The sequence below is a fragment of the Pholcus phalangioides genome, unplaced genomic scaffold (genome assembly GCF_987345545.1).
Source record: "Pholcus phalangioides strain wild (caught in Gottingen) unplaced genomic scaffold, Ppha-v1.0 ptg000004l_1, whole genome shotgun sequence".
Classification (NCBI taxonomy): Eukaryota; Metazoa; Arthropoda; class Arachnida; order Araneae; family Pholcidae; genus Pholcus; species Pholcus phalangioides.
In genome coordinates, this window is record NW_028301597.1 from 17,114,075 (window position 1) to 17,132,751 (window position 18,677).

General features: G+C 36.7%; 1 protein-coding gene across 1 annotated transcript in view; it reads left to right on the forward strand.

The window, feature by feature from the left end:
• RASSF8 (ras association domain-containing protein 8) overlaps positions 1 to 17,142 on the forward strand; it is a 66,429-nt gene extending 49,287 nt beyond the window's left edge. Inside the window, exons 2-5 of the mRNA XM_089231009.1 lie at positions 6,216 to 7,578; positions 9,492 to 9,901; positions 11,571 to 11,730; positions 15,680 to 17,142. Coding sequence (XP_089087135.1) covers positions 6,321 to 7,578; positions 9,492 to 9,901; positions 11,571 to 11,730; positions 15,680 to 15,786 — 1,935 coding nt within the window. The 5' untranslated portion in view covers positions 6,216 to 6,320 and the 3' untranslated portion in view covers positions 15,787 to 17,142. The remainder of the gene's footprint in view (positions 1 to 6,215; positions 7,579 to 9,491; positions 9,902 to 11,570; positions 11,731 to 15,679) is intronic.
• The last annotated feature ends 1,535 nt before the right edge of the window (positions 17,143 to 18,677 follow it).

Here is an 18,677-nt window from a genome sequence, read left to right on the forward strand (position 1 = left end):
GGTTGACTGATCGTTTGTGCGGTTCTCTCTCAGAAATTTGGTTGCAGCGAACCTCGAAAAATATGAAAATCGGGATTTAACGAACTTTATATAAAGAATTTCAATCGGTGAAATCGGTATTTTCCGTTGTTCCTAACTTAAAAACTAAAATGATAGGCTGCGAATTATTATCATGGAGATGGAAAAGAGATTTAACAAAGTGATGGGGGGGGGGGGGAGAGGGGAGGTATGATTCAAATCCAGTGGCTCACTGCAGTTTATAGCAATGGTTCTCGAAGTGTGCGTTCCGACTCCTAAGGGCATCGCCAATTTATATCAGAAGTGTCATGGCGAGCTGCTCACAGCTCTGAAGTGGTCCTTTGTTAAAATATTCTGGGGAGGATAAACGTTGACTGGATCACGGAAGTCACTAGTGGCAAAAGTTTGATATCCACTGGCTGTCGAAATGACTCGAGATTGGGCAGGGGTGCCGAGTATGTCCGAAATTTCCAATGGTGACGCGAACGTAAATTTTTGAGGAATTCTTGTTGTAGCAGACATCTGAGAGAAGTGGGAATCTTAATTTAAAAAGATGATTGTATGAAGATTGTTGCTTACATGAAGAGAATTAGAATCATTTCGGTTTAAAGGAACATTTAAACCAGTCGTTCTCAAAGTGTGCGACGCGGCTTCTACCAACATCTGTTAAGTGCTTCGCGAATAGTTAGTATATTGATGCGTGTCCGTTCAGTCAGTGGCGCCGGGGTTCGAGCACGCACCCATGGAAATTTGTAGAACGGGTCCGAGTGCCCCCAGAATTAATTCGGAAATCAAAATCTCTTACACGAAACTCAAGACGAGCACCCACAGGTTCGAAACACTTCCGACACCCCTGTGTTCAGTACTTTAAAATGATTCTTTTCTAAAGTATTCTGGGGAGCCGTGGATAAACGATGAAAAGTCCAAGGGTGTCTCGCCGATGGAAAAAGTTCGAGAACCATCGAAAATACGTGAGTTTATAATTTGGAGAAAAAAAAAGGAGTTTATGAGTCATCCGTATTCTTTTAATACACATATGATCTTGAAATTCATTGGGAAAAAAAAAGAAGATATGACTAGTTTTTGAAGAATGCACTATGAAAACTTTTAAAAGGACAAGGCATTGTATTGATTTAATAATAATCCATCTTTCAAATACCTCGTGATAGTACATTTATCGCCTCGCGCGTGACTCTTATTGTGAGGTGACGACAGATTCAAATGATAATTCCAAGGATATTTCCAATACAAAATTCCAAGAAAAACTTCTATCGACATAGCTTCTGGCCCATGTCCAAGGTCAAAAACACTACCTAGCCCCGAACCATATACGACCCTGTTAGCTGGCTACAGTCAGTCAGGTAATGTCTTATACTTTTTTTTTTCCAAGTGCACATGCATAAGCGCAGATGGTACATATCTTTTCCCGGCCCGTTGACTCTTCCATTGTTTTCTTTCGCGGAACGTGATCAGTTAGTTACCTGTGGTTATCAGTTCCAGGGCATGACGTATCTCGCATGCGATTTGAAAAGATATATATATATATTAGGGTATTTGTCTTTCATAAATTCTGTTTTATTTCAGGGTTGTCTGTATTCCAACCATCCTGGCGCTTTTTTTCCCCGCCGTGGTTTTATCTCTCTTGGTTAGTTTTCTTTTAATGATAGAACCGTCGGGAATTTTACTTTGACTGTCGTTGGAAGAAGTTATTTTCAGACGGTTAAAGAATGATCTTCACTATGGATGCAGTTCTATCTTCATGCAAAAGTACTAATTTATTGAACTCTGTTCCAGTGCGAATACTTTTTTTTTTGTGAAATACGAACATTTCAATAAGTTTTCTTTGTGAATCAATGGACTTGCTTTGAAAATTCATCGAGGCTGAACTCGCATTCCTGATGATCATGCTAACTCATCAATAAAATTCCATTGTTAAAATTCTCTTCCCTCACAGTGGTATTAGTGGATTCCCCCCCCCCCCCCCACTGACGGTATTTACATGCAAGGGGAAAAAAAACGGAATATTTCAGAATTTGATTCATGGTGTTTGTTTGAACTTCGTTGAAATTTATCCAGGAGTATCGGAATTATGGGCGTTATATGTTTACAGCGCTGCCCCCATCCTAATAATTGTGTGTTGGGGGGGGGCTGCATTTTTGTGTTTTGTAATTGTGGTGTTGCGGTTCTGCCGCGTGCCCCCCACATCTTGGATCGAAGCCCTTAGGCTGGGATCTTCGGCTGGCCCCATGACTGACTTTCACGGGTCCCTCTATAGTGAATTTAGACAGTGAAAAACAAAATATTGAGAATCGTCGTGGGCCACAGAACTTCAGCCCTGTTAGCCTCACCCTTGTGGGGGACCATGGGTTCTGCCTGCTGTCTGTAGAGATACTTTTTGAATTCGAAATTGGCTCACATTCGTGCCTGCAAGTGGAAGACATTGAAAGCCAATCAGGAGTCGAGGGATCTGAGACCGTATATTGGCAAACTCGGATATCACGACACCTCAGCTATAACGTCTATATATGGCTACCGCTTGCGGGTCACAAACTATTGTAACTTGTTGTGTGCATTGATATATTCTATAGGAATACCTTTCGGCCCGTGGGCCAGATGTTGTGCACTCCCTTAATTGCATGATGTTTTCATGATAATAGTGCATAATAACATTGGCAGAATTCCCTGACGGATCCCTATCGATGTGTTTATTTTTTTTAATCGGGTATCAATAGCAAACTATAAGTACTGTTTCTGGGATCGGGACATCTATCTATGATCAAGCCATGCAAGCGCTATCTCTTCAAACTTTGTCTTTCATTTGGTGGGAATTTTGGAATTCACTTCAAAGCTAACTCCAAGGAATACGTCAGAGTAAAAAAAACTCGGTTTTATCGTCATTTCAGATTTGCATGGTGTGTTCTGCATCCCATGTACAAATACCTGAACTGGAGGTTTTACAAACGTTGTTTTTAACTTCATTATTTATGTTTGAGTGGAATAACCACTTCATGATCGTATTTCATCATTACAATTTCATATCAGTATTTTAAAATCACCAACCTCGGTTTTAACGATATTTTCATACTCCCTTGAACGTAACATGCTAGTTTGATTGTGTTTTTTCCCCCACCAAGGGTTTTGTTCCCATCTCCGCGTATTTTGGTTCCAGTTGTTTACAAACATACTTGATTACACCATACTCTTGGACTAGGTTGGGCCATCAATCACACGATTTTTACAGGTGCGTTGACCGCATCCACTGGCTTTCTTCCTCCCGCGCACATGGCACCGTGAGGCTTTTGAAGAACGATATTAAAAAGAACTCAAATGAAAATAATAATAATAATAAAAAGGAAATGAACTTTATTGTCAAAAAGAGAAACTGTTAGTCTGTGCTATGCTCTTATGTATGTTACGCTCTATGGGTCACATTTGTCGCACGGCCTTTCCGCTTTTCTTTTTTTTTCTTTCAAATTCTCTTTTCTCCGGTGCTGTCAAGATTATTCGAATTTATTCAAATGAGGACAACTATCACCAGTTCTACTGGACAGCAGTCAAAACAAGCCATGTTATTCTATGCCACGATGGGAAGTTGTCGAAATTCGGGGAGGAGATAATGAAGAACAATCATTCCGCCATTGCGTGATAATCACAATCGAGAGGAGAAAAAAAAATACCGTTTACTTTTTACCGCTGCTCATTGTCACATCAAGTACAAAAAAAAGAGGAGAAGAAAAAGAATACTTAATAAGAAATTTAGAGAAAGTTATAACTTGAATGAAAGCACATTTACTGTATGTATATGTGTGTTTATACGTGTACTTAATTCCCCTCAGTCCTATAGATCTCGTATCCGGCCATTGTTTCAGAACCAAGTTTTGTTTTGAGGGGTACTACATACGCAGCATCGTTAACAAAGAAGGAAGTTGATATGCGATTTTGTTTTTCCTTTTGATAATAAAGGCACTAACTTTTTCTAGATGGCATCTCTCTTATCAAAAAAACAAACAAACAAAAGCTTTTCAGTCATTTCTTTATGTAGCATTTAAAAAAAAAAAAAAGAAAAAGAAAAAAAAAAAGATCGTCACCTACCATTTCAAGATGGTGAAGAGGGAAAAAAAGAAGTTGTGAGGATAAGCGATTGTCCCTCACGGCCATTAATTACTCCGCTGTTGCGTGCATAAAACTGATATTTGGTAATCTTAAAAATATGGGAGTGCACTGTTTTATGGTGCAAAGAACAACAAAAAAAGAAAGTGGTTGTTTTCAGCAGATAGGGCGCATCTTCTAATTGTACCCTGTTATCACCTGACAAAGATTTTAGTTTTTTATACTCAGACACTTGTGTGGGGTGTGCGCAATAATAGTCTTATTTTATCAAGGGCTGAATTGTTTGAAATAGTCTGAAAAATAGAATAATGTATGTTGATGTGTGTGAGTGAGAAAAAATATTGAAGTTTAAAAAGTCGCATTTGGTTTTTGACAACTGAAGTTCCTATAGGATTTTGTAAATTGAAAAAAAGAAAAATTTAGTATGTATGTAACCAGTTGTTCCATTTTCATGTGCATTACTAAAAGCATCTACGGAGGTAAGTGAGGATAATAGGGCTTATAAAGTCCTCAACAAATTAACAGGCATTTTCCGAAAACTTTATTGACTTAAAAAAGTTATTTAGGGCCATATTCACCGACATGGTTTAAACTGTAGTCACAATCTTTGGATAAGAGAACAACATAGATTGGTTAAAAACCTGAATTTACCCAATCCGTGTCGATCTCTCATCAAAAAATTGTGACTATGGCTTAAACCATGTAGGTGAATACCGCCCTTAATGAAGCAAACTTTTGATTGCAAATTAAATACAAAAAAGAAGTATACGTCACCAAGAAAATAAATTTTATAAGCTTTAACTAAATTTAAATAATGAACCCAGAATTGAAATTTTTGAAGGAAATTAAGATGCATGTTTCGAACAGATAAATCCTTTTCTTCTCACTTTTTTAAATAGAAATTGGGGGGGGGGGGGGTTGCCCTAGAGACCAGGTTTAATGAAATTTCTAACAAAAAAATTGATACTCGCATATGTGCAGTCAACACAGCATACACCTGACCATAAAACAAACCTATGAAATATTCAAAAGTAACATGACAGACAGAATTTTATGCAGATTGGAAATCACAATGAATGCAATTGAAAAAGCAATAGAATGTCATGATCAGCGAACTGAAGTTGTGGAATAATGGAACTTGAGACGAAATACAAATGTATCAAAAGAAAATAACATGATTTTCCATATGACACTTCTGGCACAATATCGCAAACTGATGCAAAACTAACTACGTATCACCCAAGCAAGAAAATATTAGGTCATGTGTCCAAACAAATAGCTACACAGCGCAAGAGCACCAAATTTTGAATTCCATTCGAAATATAGAAAAAAAATACAGAACATTGGCCATATTACCATCAGACACCTTACTACTCAACCATGCATGCACCTCGCACTCATTTTTTTGCGGAATTTCTTTTATTTTGATTTCCATATTTTCAAGTAAAGATTCTAAATGCTTGAATTTTCATATTTTGTAATTATCATGTTGAAGGTCTGCTTGCTCTCTGTAAAGAAACCTTTTCAAATCGGAGATTTACTTGCATTCACACCTCAAAGGTGGAAAACTGCAGAAAACCAGCTTTTCAGCAGACCGACCACCATTATACCATCAACAGGGCTCAAGCCTGGATCCTCACGATGAGTGTTCAGCACAACGCCCACCTCTGGTCCAACACTAGGGTCACAATGGGTGGGTGGGGAAGTGTATTTGGTGCCCCAGAGGATCTATTAAAGAGAGAATCAAATTCACCCTTCAACTGCTTCTGTATTACATAAGGGCGCCAAAGGGCATACTTCCCTGATTGACAAAGTATCTAGTTGCAGCATGGCACACGACACATTCTAGTAGGTATGCCTGTACAGATACCTCAAATGAAGAAAATCAATCGGATTTAAAAAAACTGCAGCAAAAACCGGATCGTCCCAATACATGTTTTGGGGGCACATTATTTTCATGCAATCTCGTATGAGAGCAAAATATTTTAGTGTTTAGTTTACTTTCAGTTTTTTCTGACTTATATGTAGTGTGTATAAAATGTGAAAATTTCCTTTGTTCTCACACTTATTTATTTTTGTGTTCGCAGGTTCAAATGCGGCAGGGCCATGAACCTAATGAGAGCAGTGCTTTCACTTATTTACTACACCAACATCTGGGTTGGTAATAATACTTACTGACATTTATCCTTGTCATGGAGCTAAAGGTATGGGTAGATGGCATACAACGAGTGGTTTGTGGCGTCACAGACTCCTCGACATGCCAGGATGTAGTATATGCTCTAGCTCATGCAACCGGGCAGACTGGTCGCTTCACGCTAGTGGAAAAATGGCGAAACAGTGAGAGGTTGCTCGCACCCCACGAGCAGCCTCTGAAAGTGCTTATGAAATGGGGTGAATATGCCAATGATGTACATTTTGTGATGCGTCGATCGCAGACAGATGCCAATACAAAGTTTAATAGTCAAACAAACAGTCAGTCAGCTCAAAATAATAAAAGACAGCATGACTTCCTTCACAACTTCACTCAGAATGTGACCAATCAGAACCCAAAGCAGAAACATGTGTCGCCCAATAACAAAGAGATCAAGAAATCTTTGACTTTTAGTTGTGGCCATGCGAGTAGTGGCAGTGTTAGCAGTGAGAATTCTGCTCCCATCGTGAGTTGCAGCAGCAGCAATAGTAGCAACAACGAAACTTCTTCGCCATCCAAGGTAGAACCGCCGCCTCCACCGCCACCATCATCTGGAAACTCCATAAAAAACAGAGACGGCAAGTCTCGCCAAGATTTACCGAAAGGTGTTGTCAGGGGCATACCACAAAGACCTAGGGATAGCGAGAGTCCCAGCTCTACAACATCAAGTAGAATGGAGAGACCTAAACATCCTCCTCCATATGATGAGGCTATCTCTAGATCTAGTGGTCGTTTTGCTCCTAGTCACCTGTCTCTGCTTTCGTCCACAAACGTACAGGGATCTACAGATGAGGAGTCTCCATCCAGCAAGCGGCGTCACCTTGCTACAAGGACTGAGACATCTCATCAGGGTAACAACCAGACTCACATTCCTCCCAGGGTCTTGGGTAACCAAAACAGGGAGACAAACACATCGGAACATATCATAGGTCATAGTAATAGCCATGTCAGTACTAATACATCTGTAGAAAAGTCGCCAAATAAATCTTCAGAGAAGACTGTTTCCTCGCCGCAGAAAGGTACTTACATAGAAGATGTGCAGAACACCAAGTCTAAGAAGGCTATATTGAGCCGCTTTGATAGTGAGAAACATATCTCGAATGAGGATAACAAAACTATCAATGTGTCTCTGAAAACAAGTTCTGGTAACATCGAAGAAACGAATCGAGATCCTCAATACCAAGATCTTATGAGACTGGTTGCTCTTCAAAGAGAAAAACTGGAGAACCAAAAAGCTGAACTGATGCAATTTGATGCTGGTTAGTGAATTGCTGTTGTTATTATTATTGAATTTAGTTGATGTTGTGATGATGAATGAAACATGAAGTGCTGGGTAGTTTCAATGGTTAAACTTTACTATTAATAGAAAAATTGAATTTATTTCGCACACCCCCGAACAATTAAATAGAAAAATAAAATGAATTTTTTAATAATGTGGTTAATTTAAAAAAAAAAATCAGTTTGATAACAAATTAACTACTTAACTAACTAATCAAATCAATTCAAATTTTGATTGTATCAAGAATTTCTTGTCTGGGTAGTGCAGTACACTCTCGCTAATCCAGCACATATCAGACCAGGGTGTGTCAGATTATCAAAATCACCAGATGCTGGAAGTCAATCGAAAAAGCCTATTTATATAATATAAATTCTTCTGTGCACAGACATGTAGCAACATGTTTTCCTCTTCTATGCTTGAAGAAAACCCACTGAAAAAAACACCGGTTTACTGAATGAGCTGGGTTATTGAAAGTCTACTGTACTCAAAATTTGATCTAAACCAGTGATTCCTTAATGTTATGCAACAGCACCCTGGGATTATCAGCGTTAGGTTGATAGTGAAGTAGGAGGGAGGGGGATGGATTTTCAACTCCGCTGGAATGTCACACCACTTTTACCACCAAAGTGCCTCAAGATTTAGGGATGCTGTGGTGTTTGAAACTTTTTACACTCTTAACGGTTATGAAATGAAAAAAAAAAGTTTGGAAGTTCATGCTTTGAACCTGGATTAGAAACATTGCTGAGAAGCTTTGATATGATGCAAATTACACCAAGGTTAGCTGGACTGAATGTAAAAAATTCTTATCATTTTACAAAGTATAAGTATATAATGTCTAGCAATATATCATGTGGTAGGTGGAAGCACAGAGAGCAGCAGATCTACAATGGTACACAACTATTAAATCATTAAACTTCACTTATGGTTTGACAAAAAATGGATGGCAGCATTAAAAAATCACACACAACACTAGATACGCACTCGAACTGTTAGGTACACAAGCAAAGCTCATTCTGTAGTAAATTGATCTTAGCAATAGCATAGGAATTGTGCTTAGTTTGAAAGAAAGGTATAGGTGAAAGGCACCTCTCCTTAGCCAATAAACATCCCGCTTTATTTGTCTTATTCTATGAAAACTGAACCATTCAATGTAATTTTCCTATCTTGACAAATTTGCTGCAGTTGCTCTCATAAGGTGAATCAACACTATGTATCATTGGGTTTCTTCAAGAATATTGCATCAATATGCCTGGCTTTTTTCACTTTTCCAAAAAAACACAGTTGCAACTACATTGCCAAAACTTTCTATCTGCCATGCAAGAGAGATTTTGAAGGCTGGTAAAAGTCTTGTTGAATATATTTTAACAAAAAATTAATCCCATCTCTGCTTGTTTGTCTCGTAACCGGTCATACTGTCCACATTTTACAAGACCAAATCACTATAGGACAATGCATAGTGTGTCCTAGTGATCCCTATCAGGGCTGGACAAATCACAGAAAAAATCTTTAGATGCCGAAAAAAATTTTACCTGAAGAAAAAGGTCAAAAGTAGTTCTTTTGACATTTTCAGGGCATAGTGATCCTCTTTCAAGTTGACAGATATGCACCAATAAATTTCAAACATAAAGTGCCAATATAAATTTTTTAGTCGCCATGGTGACCAGGTGCCTAGGCTTTGTCCAGCCATATATATGTATATGTGTATATATGTGTGTGTGTGTGTGTGTGTGTATATATATATATATATATAATGCTTGTAACTTTATTGTGTGAGACAATTTTCTTCATTTTCAATGTTATTTATCATTTGTAGATTTCCAGCAACCATATAGCTTTATGCTATAAAAATCTTGTGTCTTCTATTTTAATTATATATTTTTTTCTCTCCTTTAGACATTGTGTATTGGGAATCAAGGCTTCAAGAGCAAGAGGAAAAATTAAGAGTACTTCAGGAGGAAGTAGCCCAATTAGAAAGAATGCAGCATGAACAAGATGGTGAACTTGTTGATCTGGACCGGCGGCCTTTCAATGAAGAGGTTGAAATTGGTCGTCAGGAAGAACGCACCTTAAGATCTGAGCTTACGTTGGCTCGATCTCAGTTGGCAAAATGTGAAACTGAGTTACTCCAGTGCCATCAGCGCATCCGCCTGTTGCTGGAAGAGATAACTGAAGAAAGACGCTTACAGACACTAAGGGAAGAACAAGAGAAGAAAGAGACAGAAGAGCAGGAAAATGTGTTGCAGAAGCAGCTTGAACTCCTGCAGCAACAACTCAAGGAAAAAACTACTGAAGCTGAAAGTCAGGTACACCATGTTTCTGAATTTGCCTTTGTTGGTGCATTCTGAAGTTTTTTTATGGATAAGAAAAGTCATGTATGCTCTTTGATTTGCTGTGATTACCGAAAATATAAATTGAATTTTTTTTTCTGTCATCTCAAAGTAAACATTTCAGAGATGCATCTGACTTCATGCACTCTTACTTCATGAGTAGAGAAGATAAACATTATTTTATGCTCACCAGCTAGTTTCAATAGTTTAGAGGACATTCAAGTATTGCATCAGCATTGATGGGGGAGGGGGTTTCCAATTTGCTGATTTCTGATGGCGGGGGGGGGGGGGGAAAGGGATTTGAATAATGCTTACATCACCAACCACACTTTATGAAATTATTTTACTGGCATCTTACTCGGTGCGCCAAAAACGAGAAAAACCTTTCGATAGTTTGTGGGCACTTGAATTAACATTCCCCCTCTATTGATAAGTGTCCTGCAGAGCCACTTTAGTGATCTCTAAATGTTTTGTGGATCCAGTTGATCTGGAAATGTGTCCGGGCCGCTTAAGTGCTCTGGAAATGCCTCCAGGCCGCTTAAGTGCTCTGGAAATGCCTCCAGGCCACTCAAATGCTCTGAAACTGCCACGCATCACTCAAGTGATCCATAATTATATGCCGTGGATCACGCACTTAAATAATCTGAGAATGTGCCACAGATAACTTGAGTGATGTAGAACCACAATGGAGGCCACTTAAGTGCTCTAAAACTATGCCACATATCACTGAATAAAACTCTAAATGTGTCACGGATCGCTTAAGTGTTCTGGAACTGTCCCTGGCCATTTTAAGTGATCTGAAAATGTGCCATGGGACACTTAAGCGATCTGTAAATGTTCCGCTTAGTTCATTTTTACAAAATTAGGTTTGAGGAGGGCAGGCCACATCAGATAACCCCCAGGGCCATATTTGGTTCTCTGAGGATGAAACCTAGAGGATGTATCTATTGATAAAATGTGGAATATATGTATAACAACAGCGCTAAAATAGTTTGTAATGTAATTCTTCTTTTAAATAGTTATTGCAATCTACCTTTTTGTAACGTTTGTATAAACATGTAGATGATTTGGTTGCATAATTAAAACCAAAATATATAAACCAGCGTTCTGCAGAATGTCCCAATAAAAGCATCCCATGCAATGAACATTTACACAAAAGTGGTCTTGAGAATTGGCCATATAAGATAGGAATCTGTATTAGTTTTCTGATTTCAACTGTTTTCTGGCAACATTCAGCACACTTTTATCCAAATTTTATTTTGGTGAATGTGTTTGATCTTTTTGCTGATGTCTTTTGTATATCTTATGTTTGTATGTAGGTAGCAGTTTGTGACAATGACATCATTGGTAGGTATCCTAATCCTCATTATGGATTCAATACCATTGAAGTACAATATACAGTGAAACTGTCATGCCATTTATAATGATAATTATGCATATAATGATATAACTGTTTGGTCTGAGAGATTTCTCATAGCGATAACATGCACACTAAATCAAATTCTGTCTTTTGCGATAAATCTCTTATAACGATAATTTTCTCTAGTCTCTTAGAAAACTCTTGTATAGAGATTTCACTGCATACATATTTAATGAGGTTTGATAAACATTTCTATATATACATATATATTCACCTTCATTTCAGAAAACAACAACAAACAAAGTTCATGAAGAACTTCAAGAACTTGAGAAAAAGATATCGGACAAACAGCAAGATCTAGAGAAACTTTTGGAAGATATAAGGAACGCAAACCTGTACTCCCTGTCACTGATCCCTGCTGAAGATGGAAAATTCATCGCTGAAGGTATTTAATTCAGCACCAGCAAATTAACTGATTGATTAATTTGATTTGAATCAAAACCTGCATGTCTAAAACAAAATTATACTTTGTATTGCTTGTTTTTGTGTTTAAAATAATATATTGAAGCTGTAGGGATGTTAAGATCTTGCCATCTGTATCAAGTTCAAATAAACTGTCAATAATATGTAGTCGTTTATTTCTGTAGAAGAAATATATTTTAGATGTATATGGCTGGATCTCAGTAAGTGCTGCTGTGGTGGTAGGGTGATCATAGTGGTGAACTCATAACACATGGACCCGGGTTCAAACCCTACCAGTAATGGTCAGCTGAAGTTGGTTTTTTGTGGTTCCTAATTTCTAGATGCGAATGTGAGCCAGTCTCCCCATTAAAAAGTCTCGCTACAGAAAGCAACAGACCTACAGCACTAAAAATATTCAATCATTACACTTCACTCATAGTTTGAAAAATAGATGGTAGGTGGCAACATCATAACAAGCATTGCACAGAAACAAACTTCATGTCAAGTTCATAACACGCGCACACACATTTTCCAGTATAGCCCAGGTCGTCTTTGACCACCTTCTTCAGCGACAGGCCACGTGATCTGGTGAGGAGGAGGATCTCAATAGTTTGATGCAAGTTTTTAAAGAGACAAACCAGTAAAGTGTATAATTTTTTTCGTCCCATTGATGCTTGGTAAATGAAAGAAATGTTGATAAAACCTCTTTTCAATGCTTTTACTGCCTAACTGAATGTTTATTGTTTAAATGTAATAACATTAGCCGCCTGGCAGTCGAGTGGTTAGGGAACTAGCTTCTCACTGTGCAGGTCTGGGTTCGAATCCCGGTTTGGGCATGGATGTTTACTAACACTAACAAGTTCCCTGGATGGATCATGCTGATCCCTTGGGAATACGTGAGGATCACATCTAAAAAATAATAATAATAATAATTTAAAAAAAAATTTTAATTATATTAATTACTAGCTATACCCACTTCACCAAACACCAACTCCGGCCATATCGTATTGCAATTTATTGTCATTAATGAGTTAGAAAGGAAGGTGCCATCGATCGGTGGTTGCCTCAAGCTCATTAAGAAAAATATCTTATCTATATTCTTCCCCAGGTTTGAACCTTGGACCTTGATGGAAACTTTTATAGTGGTAGACAGAGATCTTACCACCACGTCACTTTTGCACTAGCTATAATACCCGGTTCTTTCCAGGTTTCCTTGATATACTGGCTGCATAAGAAAAGTGACAAACCATTACAAAGGAATAAACATGTGTGAGATGCATTGATAGAGGAACCACTGTAACCAAAGTAAACATTATGAAAGTCATTGTTGAGGCTCCCAAGCCATTGTTGCCCGATGGTTTTTCACACATTTCGAGCATTTGCCCAGATGTGACGAACTTTTTAAGTAACTCATTATTTAAGTTGCCTTAATATGCAAAATTTGATGATGATTGTCTATAAAATTGTAGATTTATATAGAGAACATACACACAGACAGAAAATATATATATATATATACACACACACACACACACATACAGTTGATGCTCGTTATAATGACTCTAGGTTATAGTGACCATTTCATTACAACGACTGGTAGGATAAGTCCCAAACATTTTCATATAATGACTATCATATACGTTTTCCTTTCGATATAATGACTCTCCTAAGATAACTTCTGTTTTCAATGGGAGGGGGGGGGGGAAAGTCATATCAAGCATTGACTGTAGATATATTTCCTAATTTGATAATGAATTTTTACACAGGGTGTCCAGGCTAAAGGTATCAAGATATCAAAAGTGATGGCTTGTAGTGGGAGAAATCACCCTCACCCTTGATATTCTGTAAAGTTTAATTGCATCAAAGAAAGAAACTCTTCAAGTGTATTTACTGGTTAATAAGCCTCAGTGTGAACATCATTAGTAGCTCTGCAGATATCCAAACAGTATTCATTCTTTTGCCTAGTGCTTAATAGCCATTTGGGGGTTGTAATTAAATCAACTACTATTAGTATAAAATCAATTGCTGCAAAATGCCATTTCACATCATGTGAGATTCCAGATTCAACTATACCCTGAAAAGTCGAAAGAAACAATATTTTAGGCTTTTTTTTGGCACCTAGTTTTTTTTTCCAATTTTTCTACCCCTCTGTAGATTACAATAAAAATATCCAGTGAATACAATAAAGACTTTTCCTAAATAAAGTATGATACACGCATTGCATATACATTTTAAAACATTTCAAATGTTACTCACTCAAATACAGCTCTCTGGACAGTGACTGATTTGTATGACTTACCTGCGTGGTACACACCTACAGTTTCGCTTGCACAAGTGTAGCTTGTACAAGCATGCATGCATGATCGAAAATCATTCAATCTTCAAGCCGCTTGTACCATATTTTCCTGTGTATAATCTGCAGTAGTGCATAATCCGTGTGCAAAATTTGAAGAAAGGAAAAAACCATGTATTATCCGCAAGATTAAAAAAAATAATAATAAAAACTGGCTTGTGTTTTAATAATCAATCCATGGATACACTAATTAAGGAAATTTATTTATGAAACAACAGCATTATTTACACGCAAAACATAATTTACAGTTCAATCAAAAATCGTCAAATTCAGACTCATCAGAATACTCATAAGGCTGATAACACCATTTTCTGTAGATTGTCTGCAGCAGTAGATAATCCATATTTTTTCATGTTTAACCACTTTTTAAACAGATAATCTGCAGATTATATGGAGGAAAATACGGTACTAACCAAAATGCTTGTGCAAAATCCTCCTACAGATGCTCAAGCATTGCTTGTACAAAAAGATTGAACATGAATGCTTGTCTAGCTTGCAGTAATGTATGTAGCTGTTTCTACACTATACATAAAGCTCTAGCTATACCCTAAGGAAGTAATTTTACATATTGTCCAAAATATAAAATGTTTTGGGCATGTATTATTTTTTCAGAAGAAAAAAAATAGGGATTCTTCCTGAATTATATCTATTTGTTCCAAGCTTGACAATGTAAGTCAAAAAAGACAGTCAAGGTAAACTATAATATTCCAATGGCGAATGTTCACCTCTGCCTTCCTACTTATGTCAATAATAAATTTTTTTCATTGAATTCCCAGGGGGGAGGGTGATTGGCCACAACTGCCTGTGCTTCAGACATTCATTTTTTCACCACATTTTCTGGTTCATCAGGACTGCGTTATAACTGACTAATGGGAGCTAAAGGTTGTCCATTTAATGAAAGTCTGATTTAAAACAAATAATCTGTGTAGGAAATGTAATGCAATAAAGTATACATCAATTAAAGTACAGTAGCAGATATAAAAAAAAATTATATCTCAAACAAAAACAGTTTTCAACATAGGTTGAATTGAAAAAGAAGTATACACTGAAGAAAGTACACTGTATCTGTATTAATCTTAATTTTTCTAGCTGGTAAGCGGTAAGAGTCATGCAGTGCATCTATATATATACAAAACAAGCATCAATGTTTAATCACTTGCTTGGAAATGTAAAACTCGTCACATAAAAATAAGCATCCTTTACTATTGCAATTTTTTCAACTATCTATTATAATAATGTCTGTTATAATGAAGTTCTACTGTATTTACTAATTCGATTGAAATTCATATAAAGAATGTTTAGGTGCATGTATGATTTAGTAGTAGCCATTGTGAATTTTCTTTGTGGGCAAGGTGCCTTAAAAATGTCTGAGTGATCATGGTCAGCTGATTACCTTGAGACAGCACGCTTGAATCTTGATAGCTGAATCTTCTCATGCAAGAAATTAAAAGGAGCAGTAATTGATGATGAACAATCTCAAACACGTACATTTATTATGTTGATATTACATTTAGGATGTTTGTCATTCAAATTTACTAATCATGTTATAAAATTATTGACAGTATTTTTTTCTTCTCAGGTAATTTCTGCAACAGACCCGGTAGCACACGGAAGATCATTGGCTCACCAAGGCAACTCGAAAACGCTGTTCCAACAAATAAGAACCCTCACGGTGTCTGGGTATGACTTTCTTCAGATTGTTGATCAGTGATTAATCCTTACTTCAGTTACAAAATTCACAAGTTGGTTACCAATTTGAATATCTAATTGTTTTCTTGAAAAAAAAATAAATAAAATTAGCTTACTTACACAACATGTCAGTAAAATAAGTTGATTGTGATACATTGGAAATCTCAAAAGATTGCTTATATGTACTTAGTGTGTTCAGCGGTTAACTAGTGGAACGATTGCAGTAGATTTCCAAAATCTTTGCATGGCAATAGCTTGATGTTTTATCTTGTTGTGTTTCTCGGTAACTGAAAATATAATTTCTTTCAAAGAGAATTTATTAAATTTTCAGAGACTATTTTTCAGTGTGTTATGTATGCTAAGTTTTATGTACGAAAATGCATTCACATGAAGTATTATACACCTGTACTTTAGTTCTGCATAATTTTTTAAATATTATTAATAGACCCTGTGCCATTTTGTTTTTACCTTTTTTGTGCTTTGCGTTTATTTTAAATGTGCTTATTATTTCATGTCAGCATACAGAAGTTGCATCTCCATATTTGTGTATAGAAAAAGCTTCTATGTGTGTTTTAACGTGGTGTGTTACCCCCCCCCCCCCCCACTAATGTAAATTATTATAACTCAATATGGAAAAAATAACCATGCATTGTATATGTTACAGTTAATGTGATAAATTGGTTATTATATGTAATGCTGGTTATATATTACACACACACTTACCAATAGTCTTGGTAAGTTTGATAGATTTATCTCACTCTTACCTGCATATATGATATTTTCCTTTACCTAAGCATCGTTGGTAAATTTGATAAATAATGAAAACGCTGTCACTTTTACTACAATTATGCATATTAACCAAGTGTTGTTGGTATATTTGATAAATACTTGAAATTTATTGCCTTTATCTGTGATTATGTACAAGACCCCAACTACAGAGAAGCGTGTGGGTCTGGTGCCCCCAGGCACTGGACCAGAGGGGGTGTAAATTTCACCTTTTAACCTCTTTTTCAACATTACAAGGGAGAGGAAAATGTGTGCTTGCCCCAGCTGATCAAGCAACTAATTTCAGCCCTGATGATGCATAATACCAGGGGTCTGTTTGGACTTTCTTTTGCAGTCTTGTTTTTGTGAAAAGGGGTCATTAATTTAGTGAAAATAAGTAATTTTGTGGAAAGTAAAAATAATCTAGTTTATTACAAAAGAAATGGAATGCCAAATTTATTGTTTCATTAATTTTTATTTTATGAAGGGTCCATTTTTCGGGTCCAGAATATTTTCTGGGAAAGACCTAAATTTTAACTAGACAGACCTCTGAATACCCAAGCGTAATTGGTAAGTTTGATAAATATGAAAAAAAAAATCCAAATGAGTCTAGTATGTGTGATTATTATAGTCTGACCCCAATGTAATGATAAAAAATTTTACAATCATACCCAGATAAAATGAAAATGGCAACACTGCGCATAATAAGCATTACACGAAACAGATTTCACATTAGGTTCACAACACATACATGCACAGCTTTCAGCATCGCCCAAGGCCTTTTCACCTGTTAAAATCTATTTATTGAGACAGAGCGGCTGGCCATGATCTGGTTAGGAGGAGGATATAAAGATACAATACATGTATGAGCTATCATGTATAGTATATCATGTCTTATAAGATTTATCATGTTTACCAATGACGTGACGCTTGTGTACTATGCATAATCACTGATAAAAGTGATAAACTTAGGGAAATTTATCAAGCATACCAAACTGCTCAGCAATTGTGCATAATAACCACATTTGTCACATTTACCATAACATATACAATCTTAAATTTTGTCATTGTCTTAGTTCATTGGAATGAACTGTTCACAAAATTCTTCCCAGTGAGTTGAAATTCGAAACGTTGGTTCTAATTGCATATACATTAAATCGGAGTGCTTCTTTGGGACATTTAATTTTACATTATTGTTATTGGGTACAACAGAAACGGCGACATGGCCGCAGAAAAAATTGCTACTGCAGGGTGTCCCCATCGAAGGGTTAGCGCACCAACCTCTCGACGAGTATAAAACACAAGCCTGCCATTCATAATCAGCAATAAATTGTAGGTCCCGATCTAATTAGCCCTCGTGTGCTGAAAATGACCATGGTGCGACAAAAATGATCAAATGAAAAAAACTAAGACTTAACTTTTAAATTCAGAGCTAGAACATAGATATCAGTGTTATGTTGGCATAATAGAATCTCAAATCTCCGCTGGGCACACTCAAAAAGTTACAAGAATAGGCTGTCTACCCTTTTTTCAAACCAGGCACAACTTCAGTATATCGCCATGGGGCATGTGTACCTAACAATTTATGTTTACATCTAGTGTTGTGCAGAAATTTTGAATGCTGTCATCTACTTTTCGAACTATGAGTCAAGTGTAATACTTGAACATTTGTACGGTTGTAGGCCTCTTGCTCTGTGGTGAGGCTATCTTCCTAGATAGAAAAATTAATACAATACATATTATTTCCCTCAGAATAAATATTTATTTTCTCAAAAATGAAGAAATGTGTACAATCCAAAAATAAAATTTCTCAACAAAAACCAATCTGATTGCTCTAACAGATTTAGTATTAGCCTTTTAATGACCAATGTTCCCAATTAAAAACATTGATTTTATTGCCCTCCCATAAAAAAATAATGTATATATTTTTTGTTTTTGTGAAAGTACTTGGTTTTTTCCCTGAAGATATGGAATTCAAAATTTACAGTATAGACTTGTTCATTAGCCAAGTTCTTTTGTTACAGATAAACTCCCTTTGCCGACCACCCCTTTTATTGAGGTGGTCGACTTATATATGGGGCAGTGTTTTAAGGAGGAAAATTTCAACAGTTTTACGAATGCAC